Source organism: Pelophylax lessonae (genome assembly GCF_965119305.1).
Source record: "Pelophylax lessonae genome assembly, chromosome: 6".
In the NCBI taxonomy this organism is placed as follows: domain Eukaryota; kingdom Metazoa; phylum Chordata; class Amphibia; order Anura; family Ranidae; genus Pelophylax; species Pelophylax lessonae.
Genome location: NC_138773.1, coordinates 301,392,508 through 301,413,635, shown reverse-complemented (window position 1 = coordinate 301,413,635; position 21,128 = coordinate 301,392,508). Strand labels below are relative to the sequence as shown.

At 42.6% G+C, this 21,128-nt stretch overlaps 1 protein-coding gene across 2 annotated transcripts in view; it reads right to left on the bottom strand.

Moving 5' to 3' along the window:
- The window catches only part of SPEG (striated muscle enriched protein kinase), a 450,680-nt gene that overhangs the window by 97,144 nt on the left and 332,408 nt on the right, over positions 1 to 21,128 (bottom strand). For both annotated transcript variants that reach the window (XM_082262051.1, XM_082262052.1), the window contains 6 exons: positions 14,402 to 14,591; positions 11,485 to 11,714; positions 8,839 to 8,958; positions 6,204 to 6,308; positions 5,853 to 6,059; positions 1,637 to 1,760 (listed from right to left, as the gene is read on the bottom strand). In XM_082262051.1, coding sequence (XP_082118177.1) covers positions 1,637 to 1,760; positions 5,853 to 6,059; positions 6,204 to 6,308; positions 8,839 to 8,958; positions 11,485 to 11,714; positions 14,402 to 14,591 — 976 coding nt within the window. The remainder of the gene's footprint in view (positions 1 to 1,636; positions 1,761 to 5,852; positions 6,060 to 6,203; positions 6,309 to 8,838; positions 8,959 to 11,484; positions 11,715 to 14,401; positions 14,592 to 21,128) is intronic.

Below are 21,128 nucleotides of genomic sequence, written 5' to 3'. Positions count from 1 at the left end.
CTCCTGCACCTGAGTATTGCGGCGATACCACATACAATATGTATCTGCTATTTGTTGTTTTGTACTCGTAGTATAGCCCAGAAACAATAGTGCACATTTTGCTTTTTTGTTCTACCTAAAACACACTGACACTAAGACCCCGTTCACACTGGGACGACTTGTCAGGCGACCTGGTCGCCTGACAAGTCGCTCCAGGTCGCCTGCCATAGAGTAGCACAGGACCCGTTCTAATAGGAGCGACACAAGTCGCTCCGACTTAGAAAAAGGGTCCTGTACTACTTTGGGGCGACCTGGAGCGACCTGCATTGACTTCAATGATATGAAGTCCGTGAATGCCACAGGTCGCCCCGGGAAGTCGGGTCGCCTGTATGTGAACCGGCTATTACTGACACTGATGCTAATTTAGTAGTTTTTAGGTTACAAATCAATATTATGATATCTGATTGTATTGTGCTATGATGAAATGTGTACATATATGAATTAATGAACGTGTTACAAATAAACATTACTATCTATAACTGTATCATGACATGATGAAACATATATGAATTAATAAATGTGATATTATATATATATACTGTATATATATATATATTAGTGATCGAACCAATACTGTTTTTTTTACCACCGATACCGATATTTTGGTCATCGGATATCGGTATCGAGCGATAGTGGCCGATAGTTTCGTACATTCAATTTTTTTTTTTTTATAATGTCTACAGGTACTGTGGTGGAGGGATCTGGGTGTCTAAAAGACCCCAAACCCCTCCTCTGCACTTAAAAGCATTCAAAACACCAATTTTGGCTGTTTTGAATGCTGTAAGTTTTTGAATTTGGCTCCGCCAGTACCCGGAAGTGATGTCATGTCATGACATCACTTCCGGGTACTCGGCGGTGCTGAATTCAAAGAAATGGAGACCCAGTCAGACGGCGGCCGTGCAGATGGAGACCCGGTCAGACAGCGGCGGTGAAGGTAGGATGCACGGATCTCCCGGTGGGACAGGAAGACTCGGGCAAGCTGCGGAAGGCGGCGGGAGGGAGGGGGGGGACGTCCCCTCCCGCCCCTTGGAATGACAGCCGATCGGCTTCTTAGCTGCATCAGTTGGCATTACAAGACAGCCGACTGTCGGCGATGGATACCGGTAACGGGGAGATGCCTCTAGCTGCAAGCATCACCCCGCTACATGATGCACTTTCCCGAAATATTGGCAATATCGGTAAATCAAAAGGGCGATTCCGAAAGTGCATATTGGCCCTCGATATATCAATTTGCCGATAATTGGTCGATCCCTAATATATATATACAGTATATATATATATATATATATATAATATATATCAACCAATTACCAGATTGTAGCCGCCTGTTTCATTTAAAAGTCTCAACACCCTCTTTCTTTTATTTCGTACATAGGGGTGGAGGCATATGACCCTACCATGCCATTGCCTCATTCAAAGTCCCAAAAAATAAACCCCTCTCTCTATAGTTCTACTTTAACCCCACTAAAAGGCACTACCATCTTCCCTCTGGTCTTATCTTTTCTATATGGTGAACATTGCAGAGTTTTTCCTCCCGCCCCAACTCCTACAGAGGATTACCATGCTACAAATATCACATATTTACACTGGTTGTTACCTCTTCCAGGTGACATTGGCCTCCACATGGTTCAGGGTCACTGTCACACACAAGAGCTGATTCTCTACCATGTACAGGAGTTCAGGGCGGTCTATGATCGAAGGTGCCTCCTCTAGATAGGGACCTGTAAAACCAAAGTCACAACAACATTTTAGATGGAGCTTTCTACTGCGAGTTACAGTGGTGTTTACAGTTTTTTGTTAATTATATTTGAAGGGTTATTTTCTAACCATAGTAAAATAGTTTTCTTATTGAGTTTATTAGGTAACACACCACCATGGTGTGAGTGCCCCCTGTCGGCACTGAGACACAACACCTCCCCAAGGATTTACACCCTACTTAACAGGAAGAAGATAATGTTCGGTTACCCATAGTAGGGATAGACCGATTATCGGCAAGGCCGTTATATTGAGGGCCGATATTGACTTTTGCCAAAATATCTCTATCGGCCCCGGACAAGCACTCATTGCCCCCCCCCCCCCCACATAGTAACACTGCATCCAGGACTGGTGCCCCTTTTGCCACAACTCTCATCTAGCCCTGCGGGTGGCTATGCTTTCATTCCAGGAAGTCAGTGCAAAGTAGTGTAGCCACCCCATAGGAGGACGTTTACTGACCAAGATCTTTTAAAGCAGGGATCTCCAAACTTTTGAAACAAAGGGCCAGTTTACTGCCCTTCAAACCTTAGGGGGGCCGGGCTGTGGCCAGCGGGAGTAAAAAATGCTCTGGCATCGGTGGGAGTAAACAATACCATAAATAAATTACACCGGTGTCTGTATGAGCAATAGTGCCCCATCAATGGTGTCAGTAAGAGCAATAGTGCCACATCATAGGTGTCAATAAGAGCAATAGTGCCACATCATTGGTGTCAGTAAGAGCAATCATGCCCCATCATTGGTGTCAGTAAGAGCAATAGTGCCACATCATTGGTGTCAGAAAGAGCAATAGTGCTACATCATTGGTGTCAGTAAGAGCAATAGTGCCACATCATTGGTGTCAGTAAGAGCAATAGTGCCCCATCATTGGTGTCAGTAAGAGCAATAGTGCCCCATCAATGGTGTCAGTAAGAGCAATAGTGCCACATCATAGGTGTCAATAAGAGCAATAGTGCCACATCATTGGGGTCAGTAAGAGCAATCATGCCCCATCATTGGTGTCAGTAAGAGCAATAGTGCCACATCATTGGTGTCAGAAAGAGCAATAGTGCTACATCATTGGTGTCAGTAAGAGCAATAGTGCCACATTATTGGTGTCAGTAAGAGCAATAGTGCCCCATCATTGGTGTCAGTAAGAGCAATAGTGCCCCATCATTGGTGTCAGTAAGAGCAATAGTGCCCCATCAATGGTGTCAGAAAGAGCAATAGTGCCCCATCATTGCTGTCAGTAAAAGCAATAGTGCCCCATCATTGGTGTCAGTGGGAGAATTATTACCCCATCTCTGGTGTCAGTGTGAGCAATAGTACTCCATCATAGGCATCAGTGTGGGAAACAGTGCCCCAGATAAAGGCAAGCAAAGGGCCACATGCGGCCCACAGGCCACATTTTGGAGAACCCCTGTTGTATAGCATTGAGTGACCTGGGAATAAAATGACTGAGCATATGTCTAAGCATACTTGCAAAATCAACATAATATTAAGTATGTTTTAAGGGTTTAATATAACCTTTTCTTTTAAATGCAGTTTTGGTCTTTTTTTTTTTTTCACAAAGGTTGCTTTAAAGAGCAAGTAAAGCTTCCTCTGTAACTTGTACCTATAGGTACTATAATAATCTCCTAAACATGCACCGTTTAGGGGATATTTACTTTGTATGTAGCCAGTGACATTACTGGCGCATGCGCTCTGAAGGAACGGCCACCCGTGCTGTTCCTTCAGAGCCCTGTGCCGTAACTGGTGGCTTCCGTGCGCATGCGCAGGAGTGACATCATCTCGACTCCAGCTAATCAGATGGGCGGAGGATGTGAACCCAGAAGGAAGACGGGTGAACATGTTGGCCATGTTAGCGGTGATCGGGCGGCGCTGCGAGGGCTTCATTCTAAGGTAAGTATTCCATAATGAGCTAGTATGTGATGCATACTAGCTCATTATGCCTTTGTCTTTCAGGTTTTTATTTCTGAAATTTATTTTTTGGAAGTTTACAACCATTTTAACTAGTTCCTGACCGCCCGCCGCAGTTTTACTGCAGTAGGCTGGCTCTCCTGCGCGAACCGACGTAGCTTTACGTTAGTTGCGCACAGGGTGCTGGGGGGCAAGCGTGCTCCTACCCCCACTAGGCAGTGGGGATGGCGATGCATGAGACCAGCGGCACCGATTGCCGCCGGCCATCCGCAATTGTTCCCAGCTGAGAGAGGACAGTCAGCTGTTGTAAACACAGCAGACCGTCGTTCTCTCTGAAATGATCACAGAGCGCCTGTGATCCTTCTATATAGGAACACAGGTCTCTATGATCACTGAAGTAATGTCACTGTTCCCCCCAAAAGAGTCAAAAATGTCAGTTAGGGGTCCAATCTGTCCGCTGCAATGTCGCAGTCCCGCTAAAAATCGCAGATCGCCGCCATTACTAGTAAAAAATAAATAAATAAATGAAAATGACATAAATATTTCCCCTAGTTTGTAGACGTGATAACTTTTGCACAAACCGATCAAAATAAACTTATTGCGATTTTTATTTTTTTTACCAAAAATATGTAGCAGAATACAAATTGGCCTAAAAGGATGAAAACATTTTTTTTTTTTTTTGGGGGGGGGGGGGGGGTAATGTTATATATAGCAGAATGGGAAAAATATTGTTTTTTTTTTTTTTTTTCAGAATTGTCGCTCTTTTTTTTGTTTATAGCGCAAAAAATAAAAACTGCACAGGTGATCAAATACCACCAAAAGAAATCTCTATTTGTGGGAAAAAAAAGGACAATTTTCTTTCGGTACAGTGTCGCACGACCGCGCAATTGTCCGTTAACCACTTAACCCCCGGAAGATTTTACCCCCTTCCTGACCAGGGGGTATTTTGCGATTCGGCACTGCGTGACTTTAACGGACAATTGCGCGGTCGTGCAACGCTGTACCCAAATGAATTTGACGTCCTTTTTTTCCCACAAACAGAACTTTCTTTTGGTGGTATTTGATCACCTGTGCGATTTTTTGATCATGCGCTATAAACAAAAAAAAGAGTGACAATTTTGCAAAAATAACAATATTTTTCCCATTTTTTTATATGAAATTCCCCCCCAAAAAAATGTAAAAATCAAAATGTTTTAACATTTTCGGCCAATTTGTTTTCTGCTACATATGTTTGGTAAAAAAAATCACAATAAGCGTATTTTGATTGGTTTGCGCAAAAGTTATTGCATTTACTAACTAAGGGAAAGATTTTTGTCATTTTTGTTGTTTTTTTTTTAACGAGTAATGGCGGCGATCTGCGATTTTTTTTGCGGTACTGCGACATTGCGGCGGACAGATCGGACCCTTGACTGACATTTTTGACAATTTTGGGGGTACCAGTGACATTACTACAGTAATCACTGCTATAAATATGCACTGTTACTGTAAAAATGACACTGGGAGGGAAGGGGTTAACTTTATTGGAGAGGGAGGGGTTAAGTGTGTTCCTAGGGGCGTGTTTCTTACTGTCATTGGATGTGGCTTGATGTGTAACAGCAGAGATCAACAGTCCTACATAGCAGGACCGAGTGATCTGTGTTTTTACACAGGGGAGAATGACAGGCGGCTTTGTTTACATTAGCCGCCTGCCTTTCTCACTCTCTACCCGATGATCGGGTCCGCCGGTCACACGCGCCAGCTTCTTCGGGTACGAGCGGGAGCGGGAGCGCGCCTCCGGCGGCGCGCGCTCGCCCCCTTTTCGCTCCCAGGCTAGTGACGTACCGGTACGTCACTTTGCCTGGGAGGGGCTGACCGCCGCCGTATATAGTCGGGCGGCGGTCGGCAAGTGGTTAAAATTAACGCAGTGCCGAATCGCATAAAATGGCCTGGTCATTAAGGGGGCAAATCCTTCCGGTCCAGAACTGGTTAAAGGCGCACTAAGCCATGAACTGGCCACAAAGACGATTTATATATCCATGCCTACATTTTAATTTAATAAAACTCCAAATGCTAAAGAATATAATCGATGTATAACTAACTATAAAGTAATCATTTCAATTTCAACTCTTTTTGCGGTTTAAACTTAACCCTTCCCCCCCCTCCATTACTATGCCGCCTCTCACCCCGATCCAAAAGCTTAACGCTCTCGCTGGGAGGAGAAGGTTTGCTGTGCGCCGTAGCCGTGTACGTCACCACACGGAACAGATAATGGTGCCCTTTGGTTAATGCTGTGACAGAGTAGCTGGTCTCCTTCACATTGGTAGCAATGACCGTCCACTGCGGAGAGCCCACCACTTGCTGCTGGATAGAATAAGTCAACTGATCCAGGTCTGCAAGAAAGAAAGAAAACAGAGATGTACCAGAGTGTGTTTGACATGGCTGGTGAGGACCAGTATGGGGTCACAGCCAGTAGCATGGACATTATTTTTTATTTTTAGAAGCATGCGATTATGGGATACACTTGGGGTTCAAACCTATAACAGGATCCAGCCATTTGGGAGGATTCCATCGCAGTTTGACTCTTTTTCCCGTCACAGACGCGATAATGGGGGGACCATCTGGAGGAGTTGGGACCACATCTGGAAAACGGGAAGAATGAGACAGTATGGCGTTCAATAAAGTTCTGCAGACTTGTTCCGAGTCAGTGACACAAGAAGCATTGAAGCCATTGGATCAGCAAAACAGACAAGAAACTGGCAATTCCAAATTTTGCATGTTGCTTGTAATCAGTGTCTTTTCGTTTTGATTCGGTATTTACATCAATTTGTGGGGTTAAATTAATTTTCGGAATTCTTAGTTTTTTAAAGTTCGAATCGATTTTAATTTTCCAAATATAGTCGAATTAAACGCAATTCAACTGAATTTGGAAAATTTCAATTGATCTGTATTCGAATTCCATTCAAATTTCAATTTCAATTGAAATTTGAATTTTGGAAGATGGCTATATTCTTTTTATTCCACAGTTGTTTTTTTTTTATTCTATTCTTTTTTATTCTATTCTTTTATTTTCTATGATATTCTATTCTATTCAAATGAAAATGTATTCTATTTGAAATTTTAATTTTGGAAGATGGTTATATTGTTATATTCTTTCTATTCTATTCTGTTGTTTTTCCTATTCTATTCTGATCTATTCTTTTCTATTATTTTATTTTCTATTCTTTTTATTTGAATTCAAAATTATTCTATTCGAAATTCGAATTCTGGAAGATGGTTATATTCTCTCTACTTTATTCTAGTCTATTCTATTTTTTTTTCTATTCTATTCTTTTAACTTCCTTTTCAATTCTAATCTATTATTTTTTGTTCAATTCGAATTTGCATTTATTATATTAAAAATTTGGGAAATAGTTATATTCTTTTAATTCTATTCTTTTTATAAATTCTATTCTATTTTTTTATTTTCTATTCTATTCTTTTCTATTACATTCTGTTCTTTTCTATTCTATTTGAATTTATTCTAATCGAAATTTGAATTTTGGAAGAAGGTTATATTTTTTTCTATTGTTTTTTTCTATTCTATTCTTTTCTGTTCTATTCTTTTTTTTTATTATTCTTTTTATTCTATTTGAAAATAGAATATCAGAAGATGGTTATATTCTTTCTATTTTATTCTATCTTGTTCTGTTTTACTCCATTCTTTTCTGTTCCATTCTGTTATTTTCTGTTCTATCCCTTTATTTTCTATTCTATTTTTTTTTCTATTCTTTCATGTAGTATTCTGGCCTGTTTTATTCTATTATATTCTGTTCTTTTCTACTCTATTTGAATTTATTCTAATCAAAATTGGAATTTTGGAAGAAATGTATATTTTTTTCTATTTTATTTGATTCTATTGTTTTTTTCTATTCTATTCTTTTCTGTTCTATTCTTTTTTTTTTTATTATTCTTTTTATTCTATTTGAAAATCGAATATCAGAAGATGGTTATATTCTTTCTATTTTATTCTATTCTATTTCTTTATTCTATTATATTCCTTTATTTCCTTTTCTATTTTATTCTGTTCTTTTATTTTCTATTCTATTTTGTTCTGTTTTACTCCATTCTTTTCTGTTCCATTCTGTTATTTTCTGTTCTATCCCTTTATTTTCTATTCTATTTTTTTCTATTCTTTTATGTAGTATTCTGGCCTGTTTTATTCTATTATATTCTGTTCTTTTCTATTGTATTTGATTCTATTGTTTTTTTCTATTCTATTCTTTTCTGTTCTATTCTTTTTATTTTTTTTTATTCTTTTTATTCTATTTGAAAATTGAATATCAGAAGATGGTTATATTCTTTTTATTTTATTCTTTTATATTTCTTTATTCTATTATATTCCTTTATTTCCAATTCTATTTTATTCTGTTCTTTTATTTTCTATTCTATTTTGTTCTGTTTTACTCCATCCTTGTCTGTTCTGTTTTACTCCATTCTTTTCTGTTCTATTCTATTATTTTCTGTTCTATCCCTTTATTTTCTATTCTATTTTTTATATTATTTTATGTAGTATTCTGGCCTGTTTTACTCTTTTATATTATATTCTTTTATTTTTCATTCTATTTTTTTAATTCTATTATATTCTTTTTTAATTTATTCCTTTATGTTTTATTCTGTTTTTTTCTCTTTAGAAATTTGAATTTGAATTTGATTTGAAAACTATTCAAATTCGATTTGAAAACTATTCAAATTCGATTTGAAAACTATTCAAATTTCATCCGAAATGTTGATTTCATTGTTTTGGATTAATTTAAATTTGTCACTATTGTAATAGCAAAAAATGTGTCCAAATTTTGATTCGTAACGAAACAAATCGCACATAGTAAAAAATAAGAGCCGGTTCACACTGGGGCGACTTGTCAGGCGATTTAGTAAAAGGTTCCTGCACTATTTGGGGGGCGACTTCGGAGCGGCTTGCATTGACTTCTATTAAAGAAGTTATTTGCAAGCCATGGTGAAGTCGCGCTGCAGGGGGCGGCTTTAGAGTCGGGTGGCTTTGAAGTCACCCCAGTGTGAACAGGCTCTTAACCATTGCACCCAGGGCAACCCCAACCCCTCCCGCCCACCCCTTGTCCTGTCACTGCTTGTAATAATATTTTCAGCATGGAGTATCTTCATTATTTTTCTTACCTGTGACGTATAAGTGAGCATAACACGCCGCCTTGCCAACCTTGTTTGAGACGACACTCTTGTAAACACCGGCATGTGTGTGGCTAACAGATGGGAACACAAGACGATGGACGTCCTTATCTGAAGAGAAATATTAGGCTTTATAAAAATATAGCTAAAAGCAACAAGAAAATAAGGTGGGTACAGAGTATGCATGTTTTATGTTATAATGTTCCAAAAGTTCCACCACACAATCTTTTCTTATCAAGAAACACGTAGGTTATGGTGGCACTCCTAAACTGGCAACTGTAGAGCCGGGACCTTACTGGAGTGGTACAGGAACAGTGAACACCTTTCTTCCCTCTTCAAATTGAAATTGGCCAGATCACACAAAGATTTTCCAAAAATCTGAAGCCCAAGTGACATATTTTGCATTAGATTTGGGATGAGCCCTGGACATTTATGGTCATCCTTATCTTGGCAGAACAGCAGAAGCAGTCATTAGGCCAAAAACTACAATCTGGTAGCTAAGATATGTTATAATGGTGACGATGGTTACAAAACCAGACCCCTGTGATGCATGATGTCATCACTCGGTGCCATCTCTTTAGTATAAAAATATATAAAATAAAAAGGAAAATAAATAAGAAAAAAAAAAAAGTAAAGTGCCCCGTCCCTCCGAGCTCACACGCAGAAGCAAACGCATAGGCAAGTCACGCCCACATATGTAAACGGTGTTCAAACCACAGCGATCGCTAAAGCGAGAGCAATAATTCTAGCACTAGCCTCCTCTGTAACTCTAAACAGGTAACCTGTAAAAATGTTTAAAGCATCGCCTATGGAGATTTTTAAGTACTGTAGTTTCATGAGCGTGCATAATTTTGAAGCATTACATGTTAGGTATCCATTTACTCAGCAAAACATCATCTTTTACATTATACAAGAAAATTGGGCTAACTTTACTTTTTACTTATTTATTTTTTTTTTAATTGCGTTTGTAAGACCGCTGCGCAAATACGGACTGACATAAAGTATTGCAATGATCTCCATTTTATTCTCTAGGGTCTCTGCTAAAAAAAAAATATATAATGTTTGAGGGTTCTAAGTAATTTTCTAGCAAAAAATACTGATTTTAACTTGCAAACAACAAGTGTCAGAAATAGGTTTGGTCCTTAAAACAGAAGCATGGCTTTGGGTTTATTATTAAAGAATTATGCTTACATAGGTGGATGCAGCATCAGTCCCCCGGCACCTCTACACTGAGAACCGAGCAATCGAACACTGCCGATCACTCGGTTCTGACAGCTCCCCAAGCAGAGAGCTGCTGACTGTCAGTCACCGCTCTCTGCTCTGCCTCCTCCTCGCTCATTGGAGCGCTGAGCTGTGGAGGGGCAGGGAGCGGCCAGGTCAGGCTCTCAGTGGCTCGCTGAGAGGTTGAGCCGGGTATCAGTCCAGGCACCTGGCAGATCCTGATTTCCATTGTCGTAATGATGCTGTGCCTGGACTGACATCTGTGACGTCAGGAGAGAGTGGACTTCAGACCAACGGATCACAGGAGTGCAGAACAAACTCCACTCCTGTGATCCATAGGAGATGTACAGCCAAACAAGCTTTGGCTGTACATCTCCTTTAAGTGGGTAGGGACAGCTATCATAAAGGGCACTTCCTCTTACTTTGGGGTGATTTTCTACCACTTTCTATTGTGTCTCAAGGACAGTTTTGGCTTTAGAATTTAGAATTGCTGGATAACCATCTTACAATCTAACGTCTCTTTGGCATCTCCCAACAATCTCTAACAACCATAAAAATTAGAGGGATTGTCCAGGACAAGAAACATTATCTGGTCACAGTTTCTTGCAACACCAGGCAGTGCTGTATCTTGGCCTAGGCCGACAAGGCCCAGGCCTAGGGTGGCACTTTGCAGGGGGGCAGCAAAAAAGCTGCAGCCAGCATAAAAAAAAAAACAGCCTCCTTCTGGCTCCCACATGAAAAGGGTCTTTTAGTATAGTGCCAGTCTTATGGGGTGAATTGGGCTGGAGGCAAATCAGTCTGGCACCCCCATAAAGTGGTCACACTGCTACCTGTCGGTATGATAATACTTGCCTGTGAGGACATTCGGACAGACCGCAGGCTGCCGATCACACTTAATACAACTCGCCTAATGGCCACCAATGCTAATAAGTGTGGCACTGCAGCCTAATGCTCCACCTACCCTCCTCCGCCCCCCCCCCCCCCCCAGGTATGGCAGGCATCATGTCAATAATATAATTTCATTTCTTTAAACATCCTTGATAGGCTGCACATGTGGCCACCGATGGGGCTGTACTGATGGCCACTGATGAGGCAGGAGGGGTCATAAACAGGAAGGGGTGTGGCATTTCCAGGAAGGGGTGGGTCATATTTAAATTAGGGGGTCCACAAGTTTACTCAGGCCTAGGGCAGCACATAACCTAAATACACCACTGCCACCAGGACTGCTCAAAATACTTCCCCCCTCCCTTCTCTTTTGCCCGAAACAAAATGTTCATGCGACCAGAACACTCCTGTTATAAGGCAAAGCTGAGCCACATGACATTGTGCATGCACACCTGACATTAATTGTCATCTTTAGACTGCATGTCACAGTTCTACACAATTTTATATCATTTCAACAAGAGAAATTCTCACATTGGGTCATTCTGCGGTCATCTGTGCTCTGGATCTTCTTTCCATTGTGGTACCAGGTGATGGTTGGATATGGTAAGCCAGTTACTTGACATTCCAACTGGACCTCACGGGACTCCACCACATCGAGGTCCTGCAAAGGTCGCAGGAAATCCGGCATAAGCACTCCCTCCACCTCAATGTCCTGCACCTCTGGCTCTTCTGGGATGGAAGGCATCTTTTCAAGCTTGGATCTGAAGGGGAGTTATGATATTATTGCAAGAAAATATAAAGTATTGAGATGTAGGAACTTAAACTATCCTAGAATTCTATTTATTCTCACATTACATCAATTGTTCATCCTATGTTTCCTTTAAATGCCTAAGTGCCCTGCAACCATTTTCCCCAAAATGCTAAATGAGCTACAGTATACCGCGAGAGTTTACTGAGCTCATGTCAACTTGATGTAAATTAAATAAAGCTTGAAAAAGAACAGAAGCCAGGATATAGAACCTTTAAACTTTTCATATTCTAAACAAGCAGCACAGAAGCCCTCACTGAACCCTGTATCTGCAGGCACTGTGGAAAAAATCATCCTCAAGAAATACAGTAGAAAGCACTTTCACTTTAATTTCCAGAGCTCAGCTCATTGTACTCCTCCCTGCCAGCAAGAGGCTTGGAAACTTGGCAGCCTTCTAATCTCTGTTGTAAATACAAAGCAGGTGCACAGGAAGAGGGGACAGCAGAGTGCTGAGACCTGGCTTGAACGACTACACTACACTTTATTGCAAGGATGAATTATTCCACAGTATCTCAAGCTACAGAGGTCATTGAGGGCCTATTATAAAGACAATGGTCACCTTTAATGAACATGTTACAACCGTATTTAGGGTGTAATATGTGTCTGACCACCCCACCCCGCCTTCTACCCCAGAGCCCTCTCCCTGTGACAGCATGTGGAGGATCTGTGAATGAACTACAAGTCCCATCCACCACTGTGGCTGATAGCTTGTAGTTTTCAATGGACAACGAGTGCGGTAATCATTGCACTCGCATTCCATTGACACTTCCTCAAGCTTTCTAACCGAAAGCCTGTACAGAGGTATGAGCAGAAAGCTGCAGGAAGATTGTGCAGGAGCCTGACATTGCACTGGCCATCCACTGATCGTGGGTGCAATGCTTTGCAGGCTCCTGAGAGATTTTCCCTGCAATAATATGTGCATTTATAATTTTTTTGCTTAAAAGTGAAGATCCTGTTCCATTAAAGCAGGTTAAACAGCATAGTGTTTGTGCTGTCTAATAAGTCTTATTCTATGCTGTAAAAAACCTAGTTGATCCTGCCTGTTCCTGTGTCCCCCTAGGTGAACCTACCATGGTAATCATGGCTGCTGATTCATGATAGTGCTGTCAGTTTACATGCCTATGTCATCCTGCAGTCTCTCCCCTCTGCCCCCTCTCCCCCTCCCTTCCTGCCTGTCAGCTCCTAGTGTGTGAGCAATCTCCTCCCCAACTCTCCCTGCCGCTATTAGTAGCTGGCAGTAAAGTCAGGATTACTGCCAGCCCCTCTGTTCTAATAATGTTCTTCACAGTATAAATGTTTTTTTTAAAGGATGCCTTATTTCAGAGTGCCTATGTGTGGTCACGTGACCTCCCGCTGCTCTCCTCCCCTGATCTAAGGACTACAGCGGGAGAGGCCGAGCAGACAGCACAGCGGTCACGTGACCTCCCGGCTGACGTCAGAGGGGAATCTCAGCCCCTCCCGTTGTGGCGCTTAGATCATCTGGCACTTTCTTACCCTGATTGTCCATGTCCTGCACATTTCAGTTATTTTTTTTATAGAGGCTCAGCATCACATATGGGTGTTACCTGGGGGGTCTGTATACAAATGCAGCCTGCCTAGAAATGCCAACTTTTTCAGACTGGCATCCATCGGTAAGCATTTTGATATTTGCATAACTCCTTCTAAGAGCCAACCCACTGGCTCATGGCTAATCATGACAACCTCACAGCACTCTCTGCCTCAGTACTTCTCTGAACAGTCCTGAATTTTTTTTTTTTTTTCTATGTTGGTTGAACTGGATGGTGTTTTTTTAATTTAGATCAGGCTTGTCCAACCTGTGGCCCGGGGGCCGCATGCGGCCCGGAACCGCAGGCAATGTGGCCCACTGCCCCCTGACAATTTTTTTTTTTTTGCTGGGGAGGAAGGAAGTTGAGTCAGGGGCATGGCCACGGCGGCTTCCAACTAAGTGTAGGCAGAGGCTGCCTCGGAGGGGATCATTCACTAGTTGTGTTAAATTAGTGCTGGGGAGGGTGCAGCGCCATTTTATTACTTATATACCTTAACTATAGAATTTTTTTTTTTTTTATGCGGCCCGAGAAAATTTCTCTACACTCAATGTGGCCCAGAGAAGCCAAAAGGTTGGACACCCATGATTTAAATCAACTAAAAAAGCAGTGGGCTGGTCATTGGGAGGAGTTACGCAAATATCCCTAATGGGTGGGGTTAGTCTGGAGGAGTGGGCATTCCTAGGCAGGCTTCATCTGCATGCAGACTAGGTAACACCCACATGTAATGCTGTGCCTCCATGAAAGAGCTGAAATATAATGAAAGTGGGCAGTAAGAATGGGGAAGAAAAGACTAGATGATGCTGGATGCCCTCCAGCCAGGAAATGAGGGGCTCCAACTAACCTGCTCCAGCTTCTAATGCACAGTAAGAGAAGCTCACAGTGTGCACCAAAATCAGGGAAAGCAATTTCAGTCCAGGAGAGGAGACTGCACAGCTGTGCCAGACCAAAGGGAAGGCTGGAGTTCAGCTTTAATCAGAAAGATGTAGTAATCATTCACTTTTTTCATCTAATATGGATGATAGTTATAGAATTTGAGTGAAGTTTAATTTGTTTTTTGTTTGGGGTGTTAAAAAAAACATGGTACAGTTCTTACATGTGCGATGACGTGGAAAGTCTAGGTTCCTCTACATAGAGCTCTGCAGAGCATTCCTCCACTCCATGCTGGTTGCGGGCAGTGATGGTATATTGACCCTCATCTTCACTGGACACATGGGTGATAAGGAGAGCATGGTGCCCCCTCTCCTTCAGGATATGGACCGTCTCACTCTCTTCCACTGGATGACCTGTTAGTAGGGAATGACAACACTTAACACTTGTTTTTTAATGCGAGAATGCAATTGACTAAGAGTGGTCGCAACATTTGGCCAATAAAAGGGCAGCACAGTGGTGTAGTGGTTAGCACTTTCACCTAACAGCAAGAGGGTCGCTGGTTCAAATCCCAACCACGACACTACCTGCCTGGAGTTTGCATGTTCTCCCTGTGCCTGCGTGGGTTTCCTCCGGGTACTCCGGTTTCCTCCCACACTCCAAAGACATGCTGGTAGGTTAATTGGATCCTGTATAAACAAATTGGCCCTACTGTGTATGTATGAGAGTTAGGGACCTTAGATTGTAAGCTCCTTGAGGGCAGGGACTGATGTGAATGTGTAATGCATATGTAAAGCGCTGAGTAAATTGACAGCGCTAAAATAGAAGAAGATAATAATAACAATGTACAGCTTGGTGACAAGCTAGCAGCGATGGGTCCAGGGGTGGACCGGTAAGTAGTAGGGTTGCACCAATACCAGTATTGCTATTGGTGCCAATACCAAGTATGAACACTAGAACTCGTAGTTGTGAAAATGCTCCAATACGTGAAACCGATACTTTGCAGTGCGATTTGCGCCCCATACAAAATGAATGGGCTCAAAGAATTGGTTGCAATTTGAACAGAAATGCGGTGCGATTCCTGTCCGAATCGCATGCAGTTTCCCACACCGCTGCTGTGTGAGCCCATTATAGATGACAGGGAAGTGCCGTGAACCAATGGGCAAAAATTTTAATTATGTATTATATTAAAACAACTCACATGTTAAAATTACATATGTGTAATATATCAAATGCAAATCTGTACGGCTATAGTGTCCTCAGATGATGGAAAACCATGGCCACTTGGGGTGCTCACAGGGCTGGAGGAAATGTAGGGAGTTCCGGGATCCCTGTAAACAAGCTTGGAGCACACACATGGGTATAGGGCGGTAGTGTTGTCAGCTTGGGGGCAGACCGCCTTTACATGTCTATATATCTCCTCCAGCCCTGTGAACACCGCAAGTGGCCGTGGTTTTCCATCATCGGTGGACACTATGACCGTGCAGATTTGGATTTAATGTACTTTTCACATGTGAATTGTTATAACTATTTTTACCACTTGCCGACCAGGCTTTTCTGGCACTTCTTATTTAATAGTTAAAATTAGTATTTTTTTTGCTAGAAAATTCATTTATAACCCCCAAACAGTAAACATTTTTTTTAGCAGAGACCCTAGGGAATAAAATGATGATTGTTGCAAATTTTTTATGTCACACGGTATTTGTGCAGAGGTTTTGCAAATGCAATTTTTTAGGAAAAAAATACACTTTAATGAATTAAAAAAAAAAACACACAATTGTTACCCCATTTTTTTTTTTTTGTATAATGTGAAAGATGTTGTTACGCCGAGTAAATAGATACCTACCATGTCACGCTTTAAAATTATGCACGCTCGAGGAATGGCGACAAACTACAGTTCTAAAAAATCTCTATAGGCGACGGTTTAAATGCCTTCACAGGTTACCAGTTTAGTGCAGAGGAGGTCTCGCTGTAACGTTTTCAGCAATACCTCACATGTGTAGTTTAAATACCATTTACATATGCGTGCGTGTCTTACGTATGCGTTTGCTTCTGTGCGCAAGTGCAAAGGGATGGAAGTACTTTAATTTTTTTTTATATTATTATTTATTTTACTTTTTATTTTTACACTGTACCTGTAATTTTTTTTTCATTTTTGATCACTTTTATTCCTATTACAAGGAATGTAATCCCTTGTAATAAAAATAAGGATGACAGGTCCTTTTCATGAAGAGATCTGGCATCAAAAAGATCCCAAATCTCTCCTTTACCTTAAAAAAAAATTTTTTTTTTGATTTATCGCTTCAAAAAAAAAAATAATAATATATATATATGCATATATATGTGATTTTTTTTTTTTTCTTCCAGTCTGTACCAGAATCGACGTCATGACGTCGCTTCGGTCCTCCAAGGCCATAGAGTCCAGCAAAGAGTGTTAGCTCTTTGATTGCCTATGGGAGCAGCCAGCCACACTGACCAAGAAACACCTGTGAGCGGTGGAAGGGGAATGTGTTCCAGAAAGACGGCCGCCTGCAGAAAAAAACGGTACTGGGGTTATGGCTGATATATATATATATATATATATATATATATATATATACTCCTCACCGGCCACTTTATTAGGTACACCTTGCTAGTACCGGGTAGGACCCCCTTTTGCTTCATTCTTCGTGGCATAGATTCAACAAGGTGTTGGAAACATTCCTCAGAGATTTTGCTCCATAGTGACATGATAACATCACACAGTTGCTGCAGATTTGTTTACACAAGCAGGCAGATCTCCTCACTCGATCCCAGACGATCGGGGAAGAGCGGCGGTGATCACCGCCTCTCCTCCCCTGGCCCGACTCCCGCTGTGTCTGAATACAGCGGGAGCGCCGCCTACAAGGGGAGGAGTCCAGCGACGTGGCCCCTACGTCGCTGGACGATAACGAGCCACTTTGCCGCAGTACGGTCCATGTGAGCGGTCGGCAAGTGGTTAACCTTTAGACAGAAATTCACTGCCAGGCCCTCTATTTTATCAAGGCATAACATACTGTGTAAGTGTTTTTTTTTAAAGAAGCATGTAAATACTTTTTTTTCATATATATTCAGGCCGGCCACGTGACTCCCGGGCACTCTTTTACTCCAATCCAGGGCTACAGAGGGAGGTTCTGAGATCTCCCTCTGACGTCAGCTCGGGAGGTCACATGACCACCGTGCTGGCCGCTCAGCCCCTCCCGCTGTAGCCCTTGATAGGTAGCCCTTGATAGGGGTAGGAGAGCGACCGGGAGCCACGTGATGGGCCAGAATATAGCTGAAAAAAAGGCATTTACAGACTTCGTTTGAAAAAAAACACTTACAGAGTATGTTATGCCATGATAAAACAGAGGGGCTGGCATGGCAGTGACAATTTTGAAACTTTTATTTTCTACTAATAGCGGCAGGAGGGGGGGGGGGGGGGGTGAGGGCCGAGACACAGACACACAGAGCTGACAGGTGGGTCAAACATGTCATACTTACCGGCTCCGTGCAGTGGTTTTGCACAGAGCAGCCCCGATCCTCCTCTTCTTGGGTCCCCCATTGGCGCTCCTGGCCCCTCCCTCCTGCCCAGTGCCCCCAGAGCAAGCAGCTTGCAATGAGGGCATCCAGGCAGGCTCACTCCTGAGCCACAGCTCTTCATGTCCATTCACACACAGAGCCGTGGCTCAACCCCGCCCCCTCTCTTCTCATTGGCTGTGATTACCAATGGCTCAACCAATGAGAAGGGAGCGTCCCCAGAGAACTGAGGTTCTCCTGCACATTGCTGGATTGCCATGGAGCGTAGGTAAGTTTTAGGGGGGGGAGAAGGTTTTTTTACCTTCATGCAAAGAATGCATGAGGGTGAAAAAAAACCTCGAGCCTTTAGAACCACTTTAATGTGGATAAGCTAAATTTCACAGACATTTATTAAAAAGCACCAATGCTTGTAAAACCATTGAAATATTTAGCATTTAGATACCTTGGCTGTGCAGGCCTTGGCTTTCTGTTAGCTGCTATTGTAGACAAAATGTGGTAAATAAATGGCAGTTGTAGTTTAGTTGTGTGGACATCTTCTCCATTTTTTATTTTTATTTGGTACTTCGTGTAATGAAGTAGGATCTGATCTCCAGACTCTGTGCTGACCCTGATCCTTCTATTACAGCCAAGTCTCATCTTTGTACACTTCACTCATACTGTATTTGTATGGAGGATCAACTAGGGGATCATGACACCATAAAGCTAGGGCACTCTTAATGGGAATATGCGGAGAATGCACTCCACTTCAGAAAGGGAAACCTGAACATTTAACTGACAGCAAAGGCCTGGCTTTTAAGGCATTGGCAGGGCTGGGATGGCCTCTTTGCTAGACTCTAAGAAAGCAGTAAAGTCAGAGCTGAGGATCACACACTGCCTACGGCCATTGAAACTACCAACTATTTGCAGAACTATCTACCCTCCAGATCCTCCACCCTTCCAACACCAAAGCCCTAACTGTCTCTCACGCAATCATGGTCCTGTCGCTTCCTAAAAAGTCCCACTGGAGGGACCCCTGATGGCATTGGAAAAGCTATTTTTAGCCTTCCTGTATCCCAAGATGACCACCAAAATCTCAAATCTGGACACAGGCTCTCCCAAGATGGTGCCCAGAGTCCATACCAAAGGACACATTAGTCCTATACTAGGCTGCCTCTAGTACTAGATTAAGCAGCAGTCATGTGACCACTCTGTTTACTCTGGAAGAAACGGGAAAAGTGATTTAGTGATTGTAGGATCACTGCATCTCTGACCTGCACAGCTGAACCAACAGAGTAACATCATTTTGTATCGTGTACAGCAGAGGTTACCACCATCCACCTGCCTATGAGTACTGTATTACTCCTCATCCCGGTCAGTGTAGAATGATCCCAAAGAGACATTGCAGGCTAGCATTTTACTCATTTAGGGTGGGTCATTGGCTTATTTTGGGTTAAAAACCAACAGTTGGCGCCAGTTACTTTAGTCTTTTTTATATATTTGCTTAATAACTCATGGAGAGGAGGTCAGGGGCATGGGATACCCAAAATCAGTAAAATATCTTAGGCCTTTTAGGCCTCATTCACACTTCTGAATGGGGCTGTTAGCGATTAGATGTGGGAGACCCCGCGGGGAGTCCCAGCAATTAGCAGAAGCCCACAGCTAGTTGCCCAAAATCAGTCCAAAATTACCCAACATCAGTAAAATATCTTAGGCCTTTTAGGCCTCATTCACACTTCTGATTAGATGTGGGAGACCACGTGGGGATTAGGGATGATCGAACGGTTCGGGTCGACCATCGGTTCGACCCGAACATTGGCTGTTCGAAATTCGGCCGAATTCCGAACTGTTTGTGGTAAATGTTCGGAATTCGGCCACCAGAACCGCCCAAAATGCAATGGGATAGGAACCCCATGATTGGCCCAGAAACATCAGTAAAATGTGATTGGAGTGACTACTGGGTCCAGAGCCCAATGAGGAGTAAATACGCCCCCCAGTATATACCATAGCCTCGCCAAAACTCTGGCACTGTAATACAGGGGCTGTGGAAGAGAGTGGAAGCATTTGTGTTGCTCCAGTGTCATTTTGCAATTATTAGTGTGAGGAAAGGGATATGCAGTGTAGTTAGGGTACTATATACCACTATAGTTAGATTCAAAAATCTAGTTTTTGTAGGGATAGCTTTAAGTGTTAGGGTGACCGTAGTGTAGTTTAGGTGACCTGACTCTGCCATGTCAGGGTGACCGTAGTGTAGTTCAAGGTGACCTGACTCTGCCATGTCAGGGTGACCGTAGTGTAGTTTAGGGTGAACTGACTCTGCCATGTCAGGGTGACCGAACTCTGCCATGTCAGCGTGACCCCACTATGCAGATTCTGGGTTAGGGGTATACATATATACATATATATATATATCAAAAACGACAATTTTTAAGAACTTTTTTTTGCCTGATTCATAGTCCCTGGGGCATGACCCAGAACCCTAGGCACTTTTTAGGGGCATTTATTGGGTTTTAGGGCTTCAAAATGGTGCTTTTTGATTCCAGAAGTTCGGGTCCCGTTGATTTCAATGGGGTTCTGGAATCAAAACTTTTGGGGGTGTTCTGGTCGAACCGAACTTTTCAAAAGTTCGATCATCCCTAGTGGGGATTTCCCAGCAATTAGCTGTGGGCAGAAGCCCTGTTGAAGGTAAAGGGAAGTTGACATTTCCTGCAGCTATTTGCAGACGCTCGGATGTAATTGCTCATAGAGCAATTACCTGCGAATGACCCCCTTGGGCGCAGACTGTCTGAGTCCAGGGCCAATCACTCGCAGGTAATCGCTGCTTGAGAAAAAAGCTGGGGGAGCTTTTAACCTTCCGTTGCTATCAATGAAGCTTCCGCCCGCAGCTAATCGCTGTCTCTACCTCATCTAATCGCTAATGGCCCTATTTGGAAATGTGAGTGAGGCTTTAGTAGTAGGGCCAGGCCACAACAAGAAGAGACTTCTTCGCAGTGGTATCCTCTCCAGGCAAAGTCCAGGGAGAGAAGGACCTTTTTAAAAGGATGCCCAAAATATTCTTCCCTTACCCTCAGCTCACACCAACGCAACAAAGACCTCAGTGACTGGCTCAGGCTCATTCACACTAGCAGTTGATGGGTGGTAAAACCCACGGTTGAGCTATTTTTTAGCGCTCCCCTTTAGCTGCAGAGGCAGTAGCTGGGGGTTTTCATATATCGTGGCTGCAATGCTTTGCTTCGCACCTGCAGAAGGAAGTATACCCCCTGTACCCCACTGAGCATGACCTATTCAAGTGACTGGGGCCATTCTGCAAGCACCTTGCAACCATGTGCAATGCATGTGGTTGTGGGATGCTAGTGTAGGGTTCAAGGGGTTAACACAGGCAGTGAGGAGGCGATACAAATGTCAAATGCTCTGTGAAGAGCGATCTGAACACAGATCGC